At 35.3% G+C, this 23,795-nt stretch overlaps 1 protein-coding gene across 1 annotated transcript in view; it reads right to left on the bottom strand.

Annotated features, from left to right (window-relative positions):
* Positions 1-23,795, bottom strand: part of LOC149417100 (thyroid transcription factor 1-like) — an 81,902-nt gene that overhangs the window by 14,593 nt on the left and 43,514 nt on the right. Inside the window, exon 4 of the mRNA XM_089641378.1 lies at positions 16,480-16,575. Within this exon, the coding sequence (XP_089497504.1) occupies positions 16,480-16,575 (96 nt within the window). The remainder of the gene's footprint in view (positions 1-16,479; positions 16,576-23,795) is intronic.

Here is a 23,795-nt window from a genome sequence, read left to right on the forward strand (position 1 = left end):
AAGGGTCTAATAAATACCATCCTGAAAGCATCCATAATGACGCCATCTAAAGAAATATTCAAGTCTTTTGCATTCCCAAACATTCAACGTATGGTTCAATCCAGCAATTAAAACAAATCAATAACACAGTAGAAAACACTTTCCACAATACAGCAGCTAACCAGAATGACGTTATGAATATACCCATATTTAAAACTGCTTTTGGACAAAGTAACTATTAATACTTGTCCGCTAAGCTCTAAAATTCACTTCCACCGGCAATAAAACGGAAAATGCAAATGATTAACAAAAAAACAAATCAAAACCTGGCTAGAGATAAAAGATGAGGAATTATGCAATATTTTGGGAAAAAAATGTATTATAGTTGCTGAAACAAAAAGTATTTAAATAAAACTTAGTCCGCCTCAACACACGAACCCCCAGTGAGGAGGACTAATAAAAGCATTATACATTATCTTTTTACCTTATAATAATTTCATTATTTTTTAATGTTTTTTATTTGGTACAGTATTTTTTACATTTCAAAGTTTTCCAGTAATGTTGGCCTTACTGGGTGGCTTACCCGTGCTTAAGCCTTCATTTTATAATATGAAAATATAATCTACATAATATATTTAAAGAGAAAATAATACATTTAAAATATTATCTTGTGTGTTTGTGATGTGATGTGTGTTTATATTGATTTTGTGTGTTACGTGTAGGTTTTATTTTTATTTTATGCTTTGAAATTTTGGTAATATTGTCTTTTTTGTTCTTTAATCCATTTTGTAATTTTGAGTGTGAATTTATTTTTATTTTCCTCAATTTTAATTTCAAGTTTTACACTATTGAAAGCTTTTATAGCATGGTATTGGTAGTGTCTTTGTCCAAAGCTTGAATTTACTGTCGGAGTTTTTATGTTTTCTTTGTACGCTTGTCTAACTGGTCTGTTAGTGTTATTTTGTGTATGTTGAAATTTTTTTTGTCAAATATGTAGTTTAGTAGTGTTTTAACGTATAATTGGCGTATATCTAGTACGTCACAGCTGTTGAATATTTGGTCTGTATCAGTCAGTCTATGTTTTTTTAGTATTACCTTTAAGATCGTTTTATGTAAACATAAAATATGTAAATAACAAACTAAAAGTAGAATCAAATGAAATCAGAATACTGTGCATACAATTGTAAAAAAGATAACTATTCCATGTTTGCAGTGTAAAAGCCCCATGAACGTGTGCATAGTAAAACGAAATTAAAATAAAAGGGATATTATTCTAGGGAAAAAATAAAACGCTGGAGCTTTTGATAGTTCTTCGGCAGTATAAACATAAGCATCGTCTAGTGAGGTGAGTTACGAAGGTATATGTTCAATCGGTATATGTATCCAATTGTACCTAATGTCAATGAACGTCCGGGTTGCCAGCAATTAAATTGAACCTTAATTTCTTCAGAAAATGTTGTATTCTTCAGCGCAGAGGATAGTTTGTAAACTTAATGGCATCACCAACATTGTTGATAAATAAAGGGAATAGGAGAGGCCCCAGATTTGATCCCTGTGGATTTATAGAAATATTTTTTTTTGAAAAAGTAAAATTATCAAATCTTTGATCAATGGAGCAATGGATCTTGCAAGATTAATTCAGCCAGTTCAAATCAATTTTAGATACAGAAGAATCAAATTCTTTAAGAAAATGGAAAACATACATGGCTAGGAGAAGACTGTATCATTTTAAGCGATAGTCCAGTGTAATTTAAGATTTTATTACAGTTTGTGGCTAGAGTTCATGCTGTGTTGCCCACCCAGATATGAGTTTTATTAACAGAAGTCTCTAATTTTTTACATTTTGATTTATTTGCTATCACCCAGTTCCCGCATATCAATCTGTGCCCCTTCCTTTCCCTTTTAAATCTTTGCCCGCATCAGACGCATCCTGTGAGACGGCTGCGGCTGGACCAATCATCGCAAGATTGGAGTCCTTCATTACATTCAACGAGATGGGATCATTACGCAAATCATTGCACTAATTGTACCTATAATTTAATGGAGTGGAAAGTGTTTCAATGTTGGACTGCACTTATTTTGACGTTCAAGAACCCGCATATAACAGTGTACCAAAACATTTATCTATATTTTTTACAGTAGCTCCATACAGGAGGACCGAAGAAGGAAAGGAAAGAGGGGAAGTTTAGAGAGGCAAAAAGGTAAGATGGGTGGGTAAATGAGTGTTGCCAATTTATTAAGAATCTTTTCAATTTATTGATAATCCGGTTAAAAACGGGATTGCAGACCGTTTCCTGATGGACTTTTAGTAAAATTTCTACATTTGCCATGATATATAATGACGAAATGCGAAAATATTTGTACTTTTATGAACACGTGTTCGGACATCGTGATAATACATTTGTGTTTTACTAAAAGTTTATCTGGAAACCTATCAATATATTCGTTAAGACCTGCAATCCAATTTTTAACCGTATTACTAATAATTTGAAGAGGTTTTCAATAATTTGGCGACACTTTTTTTCTCTGCGTTTTTTCCACTGCGGTGCTAGGTGATTGTATCGAGAGAGTCCTGCTGGAGTGGTCAAATGGTCTGCCCTAACCAGTCTCTCCCGATCCGGCCCCCACGAAGTAAGTGGACAGACGCATCCGTCGCCAAGACCTAGAAAATCTAACCCAGGCACCCCTACTAAGTCACCAAACGCAGCCAACCACTTAGGGCGTCCTATGGCAGAGGTGGTGTTTATACAATAGTTACATACCCGCCTCAAAAATTGAATTTTGTTGGTCGACTCTTTAATAAACTGTATTTGTTTATTTTGTATACAATTTTATCATACGATAATTTGTTGACAGAGTTTGACGATTAATATTAGCAGTTATATTACCAGAAATTATAAATTCTTCTTTATGATATTTAAGTTTGAGTATTTGTGTCATCATTGTGGTTTTTATACATTTGCAAATCCGATGCAGACGGGGTGTCGACAGTAGATTCAGTTGATAATAATTTTGCCATTAGGTACGTGGAACATTACTAAAATTCGTTCAACACTTTTACACTTTACAGGTAACCTATTTAATTTAAGCGTAGCATATAGATAATGTTTTTTGGAGTGTTTCGATTTAGGAGAGTTTTCTGCACAGCTTCTTGTGAGAAGCTCGATTAAAATTAAGCTCAGCAGAAGTTTTTCTTCTCTTTTCAATTAAGGCGATGAACTATGTCGTGTAACATTTGGAATCGGGTCACTAACAATAACATCCTTATGTAGATGGCGATAAGGTTTAAATTCTGGCTTAAGGCGATGCACTACGTCTTGGAATATTTTAAATTGAGCCGCTATCAATAACAACCCTTACGTAGATGGCGATAAGGTTTAAATTCCCGCTTAACACCATCCGCCTGTTTTGATTTATGCAAGAAAAAAAAAATTGCCAAAAAATGCCTTTTATTTTATTTTGTGGATGTTCAGGCATAAATTTTTTTTGATCATTTTCAAATAACTTAACTTGCTTCATTATACAATAAAATCATAACCGAAAATAGGTTCGTAAGCAGGAGATTTTGAACTTTAAAGCAGTTTTCATAGGCCTTTACATTATTTTTTCTGTGCTTATAAAAAGACTTATCGATTATTTCAAAGGCCAAGATGTATTCTACTCGCATTATTTAATTAAAGCATCTGAAACATTTCTAGGCGACCAAATTTTCAAACCAAAAACACATGATTTTGCATAACTTTTTAATATCGCCACAATGTACTTACATTAATCTTCAATCCGATCAAATAATTATTTATTTGTCACCACATCATTACAATCAGCACCGCACACTCGCGAGGTATTCACCGTGAACACGAACCCACGATTAGATGAACTGCAGCGGACTGTTCACTTAATGGTGTAACAATGCAGTCATCGCACCCCCTGTGGACCAACAAATTGCGCTCCCCGCTTTATACGTCATTACCACCCCACAAAATTCTAGCTATTCGAGAGGGTGAAATAAAAGAACTAATAATGTTATATTTTCTTTTAAATGCTTTTTTGTTTTTTTTTTAAATTTTGTAATTAAAATTATTTATGTAATTTCTTATTCGCTTAGCAAACCGGTCAGAAGTAATGGCTCGCTTTACGAACTTCGAATTAGCAATACGTACCACCGTAAACCGTTTAAAAGGCATTATCTCTAACCGCACGGGTTTTGATGAAATTAAATAATAATCTGAAATTCATTCGAAGAAGTTACTTATTTCAACTGTTCTCTAATTATTACAGTGCTTACCTACTGAAAAAAGAATAATAAGATTTCAATTTTATATATAATATCCCATTCCTGTTTCTAATAAGCGATGCATATATCAGGGGATCTAGCACAGATGATGTCAACACGATATTGATGAAATCCTTTATCTATGGTCAGTTAGCGATATTTGCGAACACGGTCAGAATTTGATTCCGACAGTCAGTAGAGAGCCGAGGTGTCAGATAAGCTGTAAATACGAACAATTTTTTAAATAGTGTCGTCTGTTATGAAAATAACTGGCTTATTAATGAATGGAGGTGAACTAACTAAGCTCTTAGATTTAAATCAATCGTATACAGACTTAATTCATTGAAAACCTCATTTTTTGCCAGCGTATGTTGACATCTAATTTATTGCATTATCAATATCGGCGTGGCTAACAACAGCGCGATCGTGCTCGGGAAATTGGTATAATAATTACGCCTATCGATTCGATATTGTAAAGTTACCGATTTCACTGTGCTAGACCGCAAGAAAGAAAATACTCATCGACTTTTTTTTTTGATTTTCTAGATTCTTATATTCCGTGAAGTAGTGAATCATTTAAATTTACTGAATTTAAAGTTAATGTTCTTTATGCAAATAGAACGGTGTCATATGCGCCTCACAATTTTTACCTCATATGGGTTTCTTTAAATATTACCTGCCTTTTATAGACTTAGAGGCCTTGTATTTTCTCGGTAGGGAAAAAATTTGTTACCTAAAAACCCTACTTCATGGCCGCTCTATACGACAATACAACTAGCTGCGTTCGATAACACAAGTCCCAATTTAAGTATTCTCTCAAACATGGACAATAGAGTGCGCCTAAGTAGGCTAAGTAGGTACCTACCTAATGACTGTACAGTTTCTTCGCGTTTCCGCTTAGAGTCGATCGCCCTGCACCACAAAAGGCCAACAGTGGGCGACATAATCCTGGATTAAACGCTAAATCCCATTGTTTATCAACACCAGTCACAATAAACGGTCACGCGTCCGTTATGTTTAGCCTAGTACCTACCCAACTACTGCTTGGCGTGAGACGAAGGGCGACTCCGAGGGGTCAGGCGCTATAATTTGTAATTCAACTCTGATAATTTTTTTCAATTGATTACTACTGGCAACCCAGGCGTATGTATTTTTTTCTTGTGGTAATAGGTAACCTGCTTATTTTTTAAGCATAATTTTTTTTCACAAAGCAGTATTTACGTCAGAAAATGCCTATTTATGTATTTTTTAAATGCATGCTCATAGCTTTCATTTTATTATCGTGACAATAACCTCAATGTGTTATTAGAATACATTAATATCCACGTATGTATATATAAAATATAAACCAGCAGTGGTAAATGTACATAAATCCTAAATTCCCATATATTTCACGCGGCCATGTTGGCACTGACATGTCACACTTCCCGCCCTTTTCACTTAGGAAATCCCGCCTAAATCCGAGCGTGGCTTCTGTCACGGCCATTACAATATTGCAAACGCTTCTCATAATATCGCAGTGCGCATGACAGCCAAATAAATTATTCCGCCGTGATAATTATTTATTATTATTGTCGTTATAAATTCCCTGTGTGGGTTTTGTTTGCGCGCGTTTTCCCGGTTATTATCCCGACGTTGTTTGATTGTTCCCTGGCGGCGGACACGCGCACTCTTTCAAATTTCAAAATTGGAACACCGATTGGGGATGCCAGATGTCAAAATGTCATGGCGCTACGGTCTTAGGTAAATATTTTTGAAAAGGGATCAAAATCAGATAGAGTATGAAAGAAAAACCAACGACAAATTAAAAATGGGAAATATTGTCCTGCTACTGAGAGCTCTTATGAGACCTTTTTTCGATTACGTACGTGCGTCATTTATGAGAAAACTGGAGAGGTTTGTATCAAATTGTGTGTGAAGTTCCGTACTTCGAGAAAGAATCGTAAGGTTTTGGTAGTAGATTCCCTTTACCTAGGCGTTGAATTTATTTTTTCGGACAAGATTGAACATAGGTATTTTAAGATTATTCAAAAACATTCTACAACATGTAACAACATTCAAAATACATTCAACAACGTGAAACAGCATTCAACATTGGACAATATTAAATATAGGTATTTCAACAATATTTGAAAACATTTAACATGGCACTTGTTTATGGCGTTAAATGCATAACTTGTTAAATGGCACTTGTGCCTTAAATTCTAAATTCTAACATGCGACAACGTGAAACAGTATTCAACATTGGGCATCATTGAACATAGATATTTCAAAAATGTAAAATATGATAAATATTTGTGTCGGGACTTAAGAACCCAATTGAATTCAGCATTCAAGATCGGACGACATTGAATGTAGGTATATCAACAATATTAAAATTTTAACAACATGCAACGATATTCAAGAACCTTCAACAACGTGAAAAAGCATCCAACGACCTGGCAACATGCAACACCATTCAACAACCTCAACAACGTGCAACAGTATCCAACAGCATCCAACAACCGTCAACTACGTAAAACAGCATCCAACAACCTTCATAACGTAAAACAGCATCCAACAACATTCAACAACGTGCAACAGCAACCAACAACATTCAACACCGTGCAACTAAATTCAAGAATATTCAACAATATTTAACAACATTAAATTACATTCACTAATATTCACCAACATTCAAAGTATTAAATATATATAGTCAGATAGGCAGCAAGTTATGTAGATAGGATTAAGCTCTCAATCAATTCAATTTAACAGTCCCAAATGTTAAGTTTCAAGTTACATAACGTTTGATGTAACACAAATACCATTTCGTCATCTCGATGGAAACTGGAAACTATTTTGAAGGCGCTAAACACAGCCAAGTGTGTTTGCCGACAAGTGAAGGAGGTGTCACCCAAGTGCCTTAAGTGTCTACCTAACTACCTACTTATTAAATATTCAAATAATAAGTTAATAAGGAAAAATATTTGTACCCTACTTGGCAAATACGCAAGTAGGTGGCAACATTTATTTGATGGCCATTTTCTTATGATGGTAAAATGCATGTTTTTTTGTTAACAATATTATTTTTGGAAAAACAGGTGATAGTAAAATATGTACATAGTTACCCAATCACGTATAACTTGAATGTTTTTTCGAGGGCAATGTAATTTTTCGGTGTCAAACGTTTTCACGGAAAATGTTGTTTGGCTGTCAATTGTAGTTTTAATGATCATCCAGAATGGTAGGTACTTCCAACCATCCCCTTCTCCTTCTTTTGTATTAGCTTACAATTATTTATGTGTCAACTTTGGGGATGGAAGGTCTTTTAGGGGAAAGGATAAAGATAAAGAAATATCCCCTTCAAACCGTCTTAAGTTATCTTCTTCTTCTTTTTGAACGCTTATAATGGATCCTTAATAGAAATCCCGTGTTCAAATTGAGAGCTACCTACAACCCATCTAGGCGTCCTTTTTTGATCTTGTTCATTACAAGTTGCATTTACATTGGCAAGAGGCAAGTGGGCACCTAGCATTTCCTAAATATATGAATAAAGAAATGAGCTTCATGATCCAAAAGTCATTACATATGATGACATTCAAATAGGATTGAGATATTACGATGTCAGCCAAGTGTAAGAAAGACATTATTTATTCGATATACGAAAGACAGAAGACAAAAGCCTCCGTTGCGCGCGCATCCAGCAAGTCTATCTGCGGCCGTCTCGGGAGACGAGATCCCTTCCATTTAACTAATATGAAGTCTCGGCTCCATCTCGGCCGGAGTGCTCGGCAAACAAACGCCACGTTTCCATTACATATTTTTGTTACAACTTAATACAGTTCCTCCCTTCTCTTTATTACGGGCAAATGTTTGCAGCCCTCTCAGAGAGAGTTCCCGCCGAAACGGGCGACAGTCATTCGCGAGCCGAATGTAGATTGTAGATGTTATTGTAGATATTAGGGTATATTTGCACTTTTACCATAGTCAGCAATCATTTTAGATGTGTAATGGCGGCTTTACTCCTTCTTTGTTGTTCTAAGGACTAATATTTATCGAATAAATATGAAATGTACAAGTAGCGTGCGCTCAACCGGCATGTTTGTGTAGCGACTCAACGGGGATGTTTCATGGAAGCAAAATAGAGAAATGTGTTTGTTATATACGGTTATACGCTGTAGTCAAAATAGATAAATCATTTGTTACATTGCAATATTTTTAATCATTGTTACTTTGATTTCATAGATTATTTGTTTTTTCTTTTCTTTATTATACACTTCTTACATTCTTATACTGTATACTTTCCATATCTCTATTAATTTTTCTTTTAAATTCTACTATATTTTGTATCTAATATTTGAGATACTCTTTTAATGTTCTTTATATACAGAGTTTTCCAAAAAGAGGTGACCATCACAACACGGGCAGGTACCTAGCTTGGTGGTCGAAAAATTCTCAATTACTGTAATAAACTAAAAAAATACCATATAGTTAACGTTTCGGCAAAACCAATGTATATAATCTTCAAAAATAACATTTATTGTTTTTGGAACTTCAAGACTTAAGGAGTTAGCGAGAAACTAGTTATAAATCGGTAGAAATTGAGTATGCATGGTCTTAAAGCAATTACGAAATAAATCTCGGTCCTACTCGATCGGCATTTGGCGAGGTTAGTAAAATTTTCAATTCCAGTTCCTGGGTAGAAAGGTTCAATTCTCAGATAAACAATTTTTTTTTAGGTTAGTACCTAAGTCTTTTTTAAATAGATACATTATAGTTTTAAAAGGGTTTGTTTTTAGGGGGGTGGGTTTTTGGCTAAGATGAATTAATTTACGTTTTACTGAAACAACGCGCGTTCACTAAATAGGTCCAGTGGACACACTCTTTAGCGACACGTTCATATAAATATTCTTTAAATGGCTATCATTTTCATAAGCAGTGCTACAATATTTGTTCAATTAGAAAGAATATAACGTGTCTTATATTTTTATAATTTCATTGATTTTTAATGGGTATTTGACTAGAAATGTCCTAACCATGCGACATGATATTTCCAATTATTGGGTTAGTAAGATAGTTAGAATATTATAATCAAGTAAGGGTAAGGTTATAACATAGTATTCAGTCATGGTTACATGGCTAAAGCCATTTCAAAAGTCTCGATTCTGAATAGTTGTGTTTCACCAGGGAGATACTAAGGGCTGATAGTTTCACAGAATTTGAAGACTTCATCAAAGTTAATATTCAAGTTCTGTTAAATTTCTATTCAAGTTCTGTTAAATTTCTATTCAAGTTCTGTTATTGTTTCAGTCCTGTGAAGCAACAAGCACATAGTAGAACTTGAAAAGAAGTTCCACATAATTAAAAATGTATTTTTAAATTTTGATGAATTGTTCAAGTTCTGTGAAATAACTGGCTTTAAGGACGGATTTGAACAATTCTTCATATTTCACAGTTAATTCTGTGAAAGATTTTTCAAGTTATGTTATTATTACAGTTCTGTCAAGCAACTAGCCTATAAAGATATGTTGAAATTTGATGAATTGTTCAAATTCTGCGAAACAACCATCCTAAGAGTAAGTATACGTCATGTAAAAAATACGTGTACTTTACTTGAGGAAAATTTTATCATTTTAAAGTAAAGTTTTTTTACAGTGTTTTCTAGAGTTTAAAACAAACAAGGCCGAGCGTAGACCTCTAGAATATTGACTTATTATTTGGTTTTATTATTTGAAAATACTTCGTTGAAAATGTCATAGTTTTCAAATGAATGTCAACAGGATCGTGTCCCAATATATATTTAGAACTTTTTCTAAGTGACTTCCTAGCACCTGATGACACGTCTCCTTTAAAATGCAAATTGCAGACATTCGAATATCACCTCGAATCCGCGCTGACAAACACAGCGTGCGTGATGCAATTGCCACAAACACAGCAGAAGATAATATTCAATTTCAGTAATTTCGCCATTCAAATCAAATGTCAACGAGTTGACGCTTCAAGTAGCGAGCAATTCCAAAAGCTATAATATGTAGGTACTGTGATGTAGGCTGTCGAGTGCGAGGCAGAAATGGCCATGTATATGTAGAATGTGGAAGTCGAGACTCGGCGCGCTTCTAGCCTCTCGTTCCTAGGGCCCTCAAAGTAACAGTAAAAAGAGTGGCAAAAGTGTTACATTACACTCGGAGTTTTCATTATTGAATGGAAATGCAGCAGAGAACTCGGCGTGTGCAATTAACAACGTGTTCTCTCGATGTGCGTATTTGATTTCGTCTTCGGTGTGACAAGTACCTACACAACATAGTTTGTTTCGAAACCGAGAGCAAATAAACCGTTTGAATTGACGTATTTGCACAGATCTCGTCATTCAACTAAAATATCGGAAATTATTATTGTGAGATCGACGACCATATACCTAAATCATTTCAATGGGTGTAGGTAAATATTTTCAATTTGCATAGGTGTGCCGTGATTTTGCTGATTGTATCTATCTTCCATCTATCTATATAAATAAAAATTTACCTAAGCTCACATTTTAACACAACCTCAAATAACACATCTGCCCTGATGATGGACACTGCAATGCTGTCCGAAACGTTGGCTAAAGAAGGAGTTAGCGCAACACGGCATGACACCCCAAAAACAAATAACAAAAAAAAAATTTACCTGTTCGTTTTTTCAAAAATCTTTCCATTCCACACTTATTCGTCAGCGGAAGAATGGACTAATGTACCGAACTAAACGGATCTTTATGAAGCATTATTAAAAATAATGAACATGGGCCAGTTGCTTCACAGGACTGAAATAATAATAGAGCTTGAATAGAACTTTCACAGTCCTTGAAAATGAACTGTGAAATTTGATGAATTGTTCAAATTCTCTGAAACAACCCGTCCTTATACTGTTGATGAAGATTCAATTAATTTCAGAATTTAACCGCAGAAGAAAAACTCGATGCGAAGGTTGGTATTCTGAACATTTTTAAACAGATAAGATTAGCCAGGCATGTCCAGACTACTTCTCAATCATCATATTGCAACATACAGCAATCTTTGTCCTCTTTTCTTGTATATCATCGAGGGACTAACATCTTTGTCCTCTTTTCTTGTTTATCATCAAGGGATTAAAATCTATGTTCTCTTTTCTTGTTTATCATCGAGGGACTAACATCTAAAAATCTATGTCATCTTTTCTTGTATACCATCGAAAGACTAACATCTATGTCCTCTTTTCTTGTTTATCATCGAGGGACTAACATATTTGTCCTCTTTTCTTATATATCATCGAGGGACTAACATCTATGTCCTCTTTTCTTGTATATCATAAAGGGATTAAAATCTATGTCCTCTTTTCTTGTATATCATCGAGGGACTAACATCTATGTCCTCTTTTCTTGTATATCATTAAGGGATTAAAATCTATGTCCTCTTTTCTTGTATATCATCGAGGGACTAACATCTATGTCCTCTTTTCTTGTATATCATAAAGGGATTAAAAACTATGTCCTCTTTTCTTGTATATCATCGAGGGACTAACATCTATGTCCTCTTTTCTTGTATATCATAAAGGGATTAAAATCTATGTCCTCTTTTCTTGTATATCATCGAGGGACTAACATCTATGTCCTCTTTTCTTGTATATCATAAAGGGATTAAAATCTATGTCCTCTTTTCTTGTTTATCATCGAGGGACTAACATCTTTGTCCACTTTTCTTGTATATCATCGAGGAACTAACATCTAATTAGTGGCCTAAAAAACATCATAACAGAGCTACACAACAAGGTTAGTGATCAATCGAACCTTATTGTTGCACAAAATACTACCGTCGCCAAACTGTCGGCGAAGATAGTTGCACTGGAAGCCGCCAGCACCTACGGCACGAGGGAGCACGCAACCAGTGGGCCGTCTACCTCGGGTAATTCTACGGAAGGATCAATCCCGATCAAGTCTTCATCTAGCGGGCCATCGGCCTTGGACGAATCGGCAGAAGGTACAAACTCATCAGCATCTCCGACAAATGAGGAATATCTCGGGAAATCTAACCCGGACGAAAAAATAAAGAAAAGGAAACCAAGAAAAAATAAAGCTAAGCCACTGAATGAACCAATCAATTCTAAACACGTTGATTATCAGAGTGAGTGGCAGGTGCAAGCACGAAAGCCGCGACATCGTACATCCCTCATAATAACGGGCACTAAAAAAGAAACGGCGTTGCGAGCAATAGAGCGAAAGCATTATATCCACGCTTGGCGCTTTAGCCTAGATACCGATAGCACACACGTGCACGCATTTCTCAAAACCATTGAACCGGACTCCGAATTTGATATTGTCTCATTGAAGGCAAAAGGGAACTACACCTCCTTCAAAATAGGTGTCCCGGAAGAAAAGAAAGATACATTCCTAGATGCCGCCAACTGGCCGGCAGGTATCGCTGTGTCTAAATTTAAATTCTTATCACCATCAAATAAAAAAGGTGGCACACAATCAGGTAAATCTTTACCTACCTAAAAATGGCAAAACTAGCGTTGAAATACCAAAATGTGCGTGGTCTAAATACGAAAATAGGTGAATTTTCGAACAACGTTATTTCACAAAATTCTGAAGTTATTGCTCTAACTGAAACATGGTTGCAAACCTCTGTATTCGACGCAGAACTGTTGTCCACCAGCCAGTACACAGTACATCGCCGGGACCGAGAGGGGCAACGAGGGGGAGGGGTACTGCTCGCAGTACGTAAACCGTTAAATTCAATAAGACACCTCTGGGTAAAAGTCTGTAAAGATAACTTCACTGTGTTTATATGTGTAGTGTACTTCTACTGCACAGATGACAGCGAAAATAGACGTATTTTCTATGAACATTTAGACAATAAAGCCAATATATTATTAAATAAGAACATAATAATTTTGGGTGATTTTAACTTAAATAATAAACCCGAAGACGTCTTAACTGATTTTTCGTATTTCACAAACTCGAATGGACTGACGCAGTACAATAAAGTGAAGAACAGTAGCGATAACATTCTCGATCTTATCCTTAGTAATATAAATGTGTGTGACGTGATGAGAAGCGAGGAACCACTGGTGAATGAAGACCAGCATCACCCGACGCTGGACATTTCCGCGCGCCTATCAAGAGCGGTTCGGTGCAGACGAAGACCCCGCCAAAACGATCGCCGCGCCCCCCGCGGGCCCCCGCCTTCGCTCCACAATTATAATTTCCACCAATTTAATTATAAGCGAGCAAACATAGAACTGTGCAATAATATTCTTTCGCATTTTGATTGGACATTTTTGTACACCATAAAATCTGTAGACGAAGCAGTGAAATATTTAAACAATGTACTGTTTAGTATTTTTGAATTATGTATACCAAATAACAAACCCAACATCACAAACGATGTATATCCGATATGGTTCAATAAGAGCATTATAGATAAACTGAAAAGAAAGGAATCGCTCAGAAAAAGATATCTATTGCACAAAAAGCAATCCGATTATCTGATATTTTCAGCGAGTAGATCCGAGCTAAAATCTGAAATAAAATTTGCTAAAAAACAATACATGGAAAATGTTCAGAATGGGATCAAAGACGACATAAAATTTTTCTGGAACTATATTAGGTCACAAAAAGTTAACCCAACCTCACCAACATGCTTGATTGAGGAAGGCGTAACTTTTACTAACCCTAACACAATTGTAAATAAGTTTGCTGACTATTTTCATTCCGTCTATAGTCAAGTAACCCCTAAACTTGAAACCAATTTCCCAACAGCATCACCCTGGAACGTTGGAGATATCTCACTCGGATTGACCAACATCCAGGAAATAGAAACTTGTATCCGGAATCTCCGACCTGATAAGGCTACTGGTCCGGACGGTATTCCTCCTTCAATAATTATAAAAATCTCTCCAAATATCTGTGTTCCCCTTGCGTACATATTTAATCTCTGCATCATGTCTTCCACATTTCCACAGTGTTGGAAACTAACGAGGGTCAGCCCCATTCACAAAGCTGATGAAAAGACTGACGTCAGAAATTATAGACCAGTTGCAGTACTGTCAACAATTCCAAAAATTTTTGAAATGATTATCTGTGATAAAATCAGTCCACAAATCACGCCTTTCTTAAGAGGTAATCAACATGGCTTCTTACCGAAGAAATCAACGGTAACCAACTTACTTTCTTTCTCTCGACGGGTAGCACAAAGCCTAGACTGTAGGCATCAGACGGACGTAATTTACACGGACTTCGCAAAGGCATTTGACCGAGTAGATCACGATATTCTAATAAAAAAGATGCATAAAATAGGTTTTAATCAACCCTTACTGACATTTTTTGCGTCATATTTAAAAGATAGAAGTCAGTATGTAAATATAAATGGATACGACTCCCATAAGTTCGCAGCTCTGTCAGGAATTCCTCAAGGATCGAATCTCGGTCCCATGTTATTCCTCATTCTGATTGATGACATTCAGGATTGCATACGTCACAGCTCATGTCTACTATTCGCAGATGACATGAAACTGATGAAGGAAATCGAATCAGATTATGATTATTCGAAACTGCAGGCCGACCTCGATTCAATCATGATATGGTCGGTAGAAAATAAACTTAACTTCAATATTAAAAAATGCGTTGTTATGACTTATAGTCGTTCACAAAATCCGGTATTCTGCCAGTATAGAATGAATGGTGAAGTACTTACACGCGTAAACATCATCAAGGACCTTGGGGTGATCTTTGATCCTAAGCTGACATTTTCAAACCACATAGTCCAGCTTACCTCGGCTTGCTCCAAAACTCTTGGTTTTGTAATTAGAACTTGCAAACAATTCAATAACAAAGAAGCAATGACCTCCATGTTCAACGGAGTGGTCAGAAGCAAGCTGGAGTACGCCAGTACTGTCTGGATACCTTATCAACTTAAATACATAAATATGATTGAACAAATTAAAAAAAAATTCCTAAGGTATGTTTACATGCGATCATACGGAATATATCCGAAATTCATGCATCACGTGGAACTGCTAAAGGAGACAAATTACCATAGCCTGGAGACTAGGCGTAATGCCGGACTCATGGTATTTGAATTAAAGTTACTAAAAAACCTTATCGATTGCCCATATCTCCTGTCATGCTGTGGATTATTCGTTCCTGATAAATACTGTCGAAATCGTAGCCACGACCTATTCTGTATACCGCAGGGTCGGACAGATGTCATTGCCCGACATAGCATGACAAGAGGTATGACCTTACTAAATGCCCTACCAGCGGATATAGATGTGTTTAATATCACTATACCATGTTTTAAAAAATATATGTACATGTATTGTTAGTTTTTATAAAATTGTACCATAATTGGACTTACCTGTCTGTCGTACAATAATAAAAAAAAAAAAAAAAAAAAAAAAAAAAAAAAAAAAAAAAAAAAAAAAATCTATGAATATTATTCTGATTCGCTATTGCAGGTCCAATTAATTTGACGAGTTCATTGAAAGTGGTTGTGCTCATTCAATAAAAAGGTTAAAAATTATATATATTTTCGGATAATCTAGTAATTTGGATTGCAGTGGATGGGTTGCACCCAATACTCTCGGTTTGTCTTCTTGACCCTCCTCCATTGTATGGAAGCAATAATAACATTTCAAGACAATATTGAACTAACTTTCATTATGCGACCACTCTCTTCAAAAGCTGCTCACCAACTATAAAATCGTTGGAGAGCAGTCTGTCTGGTTTGCGCACTCACCACCAACCACCAACCCGACTTTTTAGTTGGTCCAGTGTGTACGCTAGCAGCCAACCCGACAAAAAAATCGGCCGATTAAAAAGTCTATAGTTGAATATCCCGTGTGTTCATACTAGATATTTGTTATACCTTTAGAATTAAAAGTTAATAATTTAGTTTTGTTAGGTATTTTTGCCAGTCAGTTTTAATCAGTCCAACTTGACCAAAAAATCGGCCGATTAAAAAGTCTGTAGCGTGAATCCGTATTAGATATTTATTGTATCTTTGGAATTAAAAGACAATTATTTAGTTTGTTTGACAATTGTTTGTTATTTTGACTACAAATCCAAATTTAAGTTATGAATGAAAAAGGCAAAGCAGACGTTCCTCTTAATTCACAAAATGAACACAATGAGATAGAAATGCACCTTGAAGGGTATAAATCAGAGATCCAAGATCTGATCCCCGGTTATTAAGGTTGTGTTTCTGACTAGTAATGGATGGTGGACTGACCTGTGTGGGGGTGAGGTGGATGAGGGAGGCGAGGTGTTCCCTCTCGGGAGCGGACAGGTACTTTTGTTGCTTAAACCGCCTTTCCAATTCGTAGACCTGGAATTTAGAAATAGTGTCATTATAACAACATTAATAGTGATTACCTAAAACATATTGTTGTGGAGTGTAATGCTCGTTTTACACGAGTATGTTTTCATACCGATCACCATATGGAGATTTTGCCGGGACTCGTACGAAAGATAGTTGTCCTGGTAAAAAAAATCACCAATCACACAAAAGCGTAATCTCTCATTTTCTTTGCCATAATACAAGCGAAATTCACAATTCAGATTTTCACAATTCGCGTTCAAAATCGTAATAAACATATATTATTATATTTTCATCAATATTTACATTCGAAACCAAAATAAACATGCAACATTTTCACATAATATGTATACATACAGGATTTTCCAATAAGAGGTGTTATTTTGATATTGATATTAATATGATCAATGGTTTCGTTGCTTGTGTGGCACGTAGCATCGTCTTGTTGAAAGTAAACGTTGTCCAGATCAATACCATCCAATTCCGGCCATGAAAAATCATTAATCATCTCTCGATAGCGCAATCCATTCACCGTAACTGTTGCTCCAGCTTCATTTTCGAAAAAGTAAGGTCCAATGACTCCGCCGGACCATAAACCGCACCAAACAGTCACACGTTGAGGATAGAGAGGCTTTTCAACAATAACTGTTGGATTTTCCGAGCTCAGATGCGACAATTTTGCCTGTTGACGAAGCCACCGAGGTGGAAATGGGCCTCATCACTCAAGATGATTTGCATTTGATTCACTCAAGTGAATTTTAATAATTTCAATGCGTTGTTGAAGCGTGTATCGTTCCATTTTTATTAATGGCGTAGTTTCTACTTGTCAAATGTCAAAAAAACAGCTTCAAAAGTAACATCTACCGAAATAGCGGGCTAATCAAAATAACACTTCTTATTGGAAAACCCTGTAGTTACTTAAAGTAATACAGACTATATGTGTCAGATAATGTCCGCCATTGTACGAAAATTGGTATCAAAATAGATTACGTCATTTTTTAAATTCCTAATCCATACGTAAAGACGAGCCGTTTGGAAACTATACGAAAAAAGCATCGTTTAAAACGCCCATAATGTTAGCCTGTGGATGAAATTGCGGTAAACGTGATTACGTATTCGTGAACATTTCACAAAGACTACATTTAACAAGGTGTTTAATTGACTAGGTATGTGTGCAATTTTGACATAGAGAGGAAAACGTTAATACTGTAAACACGTAATTAAATAACACTCAAATAATAGGTGAGTAAAAACCTAAAATGTGCGCAAAATCTTTAAATTGTTCACTTGTACATAATTTTCACGATACAGGGAATGTTGAAATTGAACATGCACCTGTGCAACACTCCCCATAGTTTTTGACCTGCAATTGACTGACCAGGGCAGTATATCCTGGGGCTTCCTAGTTGTCGAAATACACCACTCGAAGACCGAAGGTGATTTTAAATTATAAGGATGAAGAAATTCGTTTTAAAAATAGTATAATATAGGGGAAATGTTATTTGGAAGTAGACTAGATAGGCCGAAAATGAAGATAAAAGATAAGGAAGTACTACGCTAAATTTAAAGAGGTCTGATAGCCTCTCCACGGGACGATAATACAAACAAAAATCATGTTTATAAAAAAATAGTAAAATACGAATGTATATAAAAAAATAATAAAATATTCATCGGAGTTCAAAAAAATTATAATATTTTCGCATTTCGTTATTGTATACTGTATATTTTTTCATTTAAATTTTACACGTTTTCCGATATATAAGGAACTGACTCAAAGTTTATCAGGAAACTGCCTGCAATTCCATTTTTAGCCGGAATAACAAATAATTTGAAGAAATTTTTCATAAATTAGCAATACTATTTTTTCTCCGTGTTTGAGCAAATCGCATTTCTAAAAGCAATGGGCACTCGGAGGTAGGTCGGTGCTTAAAATGCAAATTAAAACTTGTTTAATAATAATAAGTGGTTGGGGAAGTATTAGAATGTAGAAGAGTGGGTATGTATAGTATTTGTTCGTACAAACAAACAGAAGAGCTAACGTAATGGCGGGAGCATGTCACAGCAAACTCTGTTTGTATTGGCGCTGGAACTCATTTGCTCTATGGACTGTGGGCTGCAAGGAGTACAGTGCAGTACCTACGCAGTACAGAGCCTACCTTGACAACTACGGGGAAATGAAAGTTCATTTTAAACCTATTTTTGAATGATTATAAAGAATTGGTTTAGAACCTAGACAGTGTCTCGGACAAACGTATATGAACTTTGTTTAAATGGGATACCTATTGACTTTTTATAAAAGTCTAAATGAATATTCCATTTTTATTGGAACAACTTTTCTTTGAATAACCTTTGAAGGTTAAACCCACCAATGTAATCTATCATTGAAGAAGACATTATCTTGGTTTTAAAAAAATATTTAGAACTTTTAAATCAATAAAAAAATAGCTGCCAAAATATGGGAAAAATTAGTTGCACACGGAGAAAAATGAGTATTGCTAATTTATTTAAGAACCTCTTCAAATTATTGATTGCAGGCTTTTAGTAAATTCGTATATAATTCCTAATGTTAGTTTTCTTTAAATGTTATACAAATATAAACTATCAAACTAACTAACCATCACGCCGTTTCCCCCGCAGGGGTAAGCAAAATCCTTGCCTCATTCATATTCATACATCGTCTCATACATACTCTTCTATTATTCTGACTCTTGACTAACAAGTACTTGATTCACTTGATCGTTCCATGTCTTCCTTCCCTTGCACTCTTTGCGGATGTCCACATTTCTCACACGATCATACACGGTTTTACCACACATACGCCTCCGGGATCTCATTTCAAAAAATACTGTTTATAATTAAGTAGGTAGGTATTTAAGTACCTACTTTCAAATCTTACGATTTCCCGTGAAATTTTGATTTTGTTTTATTAACAGAAACAGGTTTTTTTGAACGAGAGCTTTACTGTTCACAGAACTAATCTACACAGTTTATGATTATTTCTAAATATATCTACCTGCCACATGTATATTTATAAGGTATCTAAGCACTTGTTGTTTAGATAAACACTAACCCCACAAAGGCATTCATATCTCCCGGACAAACAGCGTGTAATTATAATTTAATTTCCATGCTATTTAATCAGGGGAGAACTTCCATTAACAGTGCTTACACAGACATACACACAACACAGACAGCAAGCACCACTGGTTGGTAGCTACCAGCTACTGGCTTCGAACAGAAAACTAGGGCAGAGGTGGGCACACCAAATCAAAATCAATCTGATATTATAACCCCCTTATAAACGTGTTATAAATTGTACACAATTGATAAATAATCATTTACCCCACATTTTTTTTCCATTGGCTTCCATTTAATTTAATAAACTGTTTTTATGGATGCCAAAAAAACTAAATATATGCTCTAAAAGTTGTCAGAATAGGGAAATATATATGAAAGTCATACGTACGACTGTTAGCATTTAAAAAAACAATCTTTGAAATGTAAATACCAAAAAATGGAAATAGTGTACCAATATATATTTTTTATTAACTCTTGAAATGCAAAGATGCCAAACAAAACGTCTGTAACCAAGTGGGTTTTCCGACGAACCCATGCATTTTTTGTCTAATGGGCTTTTAAATTATAGAAATCCCAATTATTCAGTCAATTATTAATGGTAACTTATGTATTTGTGTAGAAATACGTAAAATACTAAAATGATATGTCAAGTATTTAAGTTAATATGAGGAGGATAGTAATTTTGAGTACCTACTACCTACTCCCCCACTTGGCTGCGGGATAGTTAACAGAGTAATAACAAATAATACATATTTATAGAAGTAAGTAAGAACACAGTAAGTGTACAGCAGACAGAGGGTAAACATTAAGAAAATTAAAAAGTAATAACAAAGTGTATATATCAACCATTCAATGACTGTGTACAACAGTATGTTATATATGTTCCAAGCTGTTAATTAATATGTCCCTAATTGAAAATAATTCATGTTTAGGAAAATATACATACATTGGTTATTACTTATTAACTGGTCAAACCACATTGAAAATATATGTAGGTAATAGAATAAGATCCATATTAGGGGAATTTCAACACCTTAAAAATCTTGTTAGTAAAAAAACATTATCTGTATATATAACGCATTAGCGGAATCAATTATAAGGTCAGGTTTAAATAGTTATGGATTAACGTACAATTTTTTTTTAAATAATATAGAGCAAATGCAACTCCGTTTCTTAAAATTTAAATTAGGCAACTAAAATCGATTATGTGAAGACTATTATAAAAAAATGTTTTTATAATGTAATGTGCTTCCTTTGGGGATATGTATGAAAGTAGGGTAGATTTCCAATTACGCTGGATGAATTCTGAAAAAAAAACAGTGAAACAAAACTACACTATTAGGCATAGAGAAGCACTGATGTTTGTCTCTAAATAGTATAAAACGATGTCGCTCTCCGCGTCTGTCTGTTTGTGAGCTTAGTTCTTTCAAAGTACGCAACGGATTTTGGTATGTTTTTCACCATTTTATAGAGAGTTTCTTCTGGAAGGTTTATATAGTATATTATATTTATATAAAGTAGAAAAAAATCGAGCGTAGTTATTAATAAATCGCAAAATGTGAACGGAGAAAGAACAAAGAGGCATAAAATTCCTTATGTTTAACGCATTACCTGAAGACATTAAAAAGAAGATCTCTATTTGGTAAATCAACGAAATATAGGAAATGAAGTTCTGGAAAGGAAACAGGAATTAGAAGTATGTAGGAATTTGGGGGTTAGTTTGTCCAGGAGTAACGGGTATGATTTTTTAATCTCCAAGTTTAATTTCATCCATCCATAATTCCATGAGCGTGTAATTTTGCTTTGTTTCGCGTACCATAGTTTACAAACCTCTGCCTTAAATACAATATAGGTAGAAACAAGGTGCTAGGTAGGTTAGGAGGTACCAACCCACGTATATACTATGGGGAGAGTATTATTTGACTTACTGGCAGCACTTAGCCTCTCACCGTATCATGGCGGGGATTGTATTCCAAAATTAAACTGACTTGACGTTTAGGAGTTAGTTCCCGCGCAAACATCAGTGGGCCATGAATACATTAGCGGAGGGGATTATTTCAAGGAAGGAGATAACTCCCGCTGGAGGAAGGTTTCTTCCCGCCCATAAGGAAAAAATAAGATGGAGAGTTGTACAATGTACATATCATAAAAATACTAATTTCGATTGTGTCTGTAACTCCGGTTCAATGAATTCTTTAGATTATCAAAATGTATTGGAACAACTGTATGTTCGAACAAATTCAGAAAAACGATAATACATTTTGATAAGAAAATATTCGTTTTTAAATACGTATATTTGAAGTCCATATATAAGGAAGAATGTATTAATGAATGCCAATCTTGGAAGTGGTAATTAACGCATCCGATCGAGCTGAAACTCGGCAGAAGACTCGTTGTCGATGACAATGCATTAACTATCGGTGGCAATCACGTACGCACACGGATTACCATCCGATGTTACATCAGGAAGCCGTTAAAATACGAAATAAATGTCAGTACTACCCGATCGGCATTTAGCCAGGTTGGTAGAGTTCACTGATGTTCCTGGGCAGGAAGGTATACTCAGTCAAACCAAAAAAAAATATATATTGTAGTCCATACAATTTTGTGTTTCAATTCCGTAGAAAAGCCTGTTCTCACGGATCACTTATCTATGTCATAGATTCAATGAGATGGATCAAAGAATAGATCAGGTGAGGTCTCGGCTTTAGTAAACTTGAAAAATCACATAATCTGTCAATAATTTAAACAAATGAAATACAAATTTTAAAATATGATTATAGATTTGACACTTAAATTCATATCAAATTTGAGTTCATTGAATGTGAATAATTTTAATGATTTCCGTCTGCATAAAAAATATTTCAAACGTATTATGACATTTTTACGTACTGATACAATATTTGATCCCCCTTTGCATAAACAAATAAGGTCGACATTTTTAGTCCTTTCCGCAGTGTGTGTGTGTGTGTGTGTGTGTGTGTGTGTTTGTGTGCAAATCCAGCGGACTCTGCAATCCGCACAGCGGTGGGGCGCTGCAGCAAACAGGGAGGGTGCTCCGCTTGTTTGCGCTGCTCTTCAGGCGCAGTCACCACCCCCCGACCACCCCACTTCACCCCACACTCCCTTCCACATTGTAGATCCATGACAAGTTATAATTTTAATGAAAATTGAAATATTTTTAAAACTAGCTGAAGTCGCAATCCAATCAAATCCACTCCTCCCGCTCCCAAAATAACAATAAAAAAACAGCTGACATGTATCCGGCTCCATGTATCGACTTTTCTTTCCTTTCTATAAATATAATATGCATGTATTATATATATAAAACTTCCGGAAGAAATTCTCTAAATGATAGTGAAAACCCCATCAAAATCCTTTGCGTAGATTAAACGAAGTGAGCGCACGAACAGACAGGCGCGGAGATCGACTATATTTTATACTAGTTAATTAATCAAAGATTAAAGATATACATAGATAGATAAATAGAATATTTTCACAATAAGATAAATAGAATATTTTTAATTCTCAAATAAATTATGATAGCGAATGCATTTTCTATAACGATTTAAAATGTGCCATTTTTGGTCGGCATTGTAAAATTATTTTTTCTACCATAATCTGATTGCCATATTAAGCAATGAAACCATTTCAAAAATGGGTTTGTAAGTAGGAGAATTCGCACTTGACAGCAATTTTTACAGGGCTGATATATATTTTTTCTAGGCTTATAAAAAATGATGTTATTAAAGACCTAGATCTCCGTGGTCGAGAAGTAAGGCTTTCGACTAGCATTCTGAAGGTCGCGGGTTCAAATCCCGGAGCGCGAAAGTAAATTTAAAATTAGTACCTATACCTACATGCGCAGTGCGCACATTCCAGAGTGGAATATATTGTCAATATCGCCCTGGTGTAAGACCACCATTCAGAATTTAAACAAAATTGATTTTATTCGTGTTTCGTGACCAGATCTGAATATCCAGGTACTCCTCACCTTCCTCTTCCCCCACCCCACTACATTCAACCTCACAACAAACCCCAAATGGAGATCACATAGTCTTCAGACGGTTCAGAAGAGTTGGGACTTCAAATCGAATACGCATGACTGCGTGATTTTGCATTGCTTCGCATAGCATAGCCTTACTGCCGGT

The sequence above is a fragment of the Hesperophylax consimilis genome, chromosome 16 (assembly GCF_061612785.1).
Source record: "Hesperophylax consimilis isolate HC1 chromosome 16, BYU_Hcon_1.0, whole genome shotgun sequence".
NCBI lineage: Eukaryota > Metazoa > Arthropoda > Insecta > Trichoptera > Limnephilidae > Hesperophylax > Hesperophylax consimilis.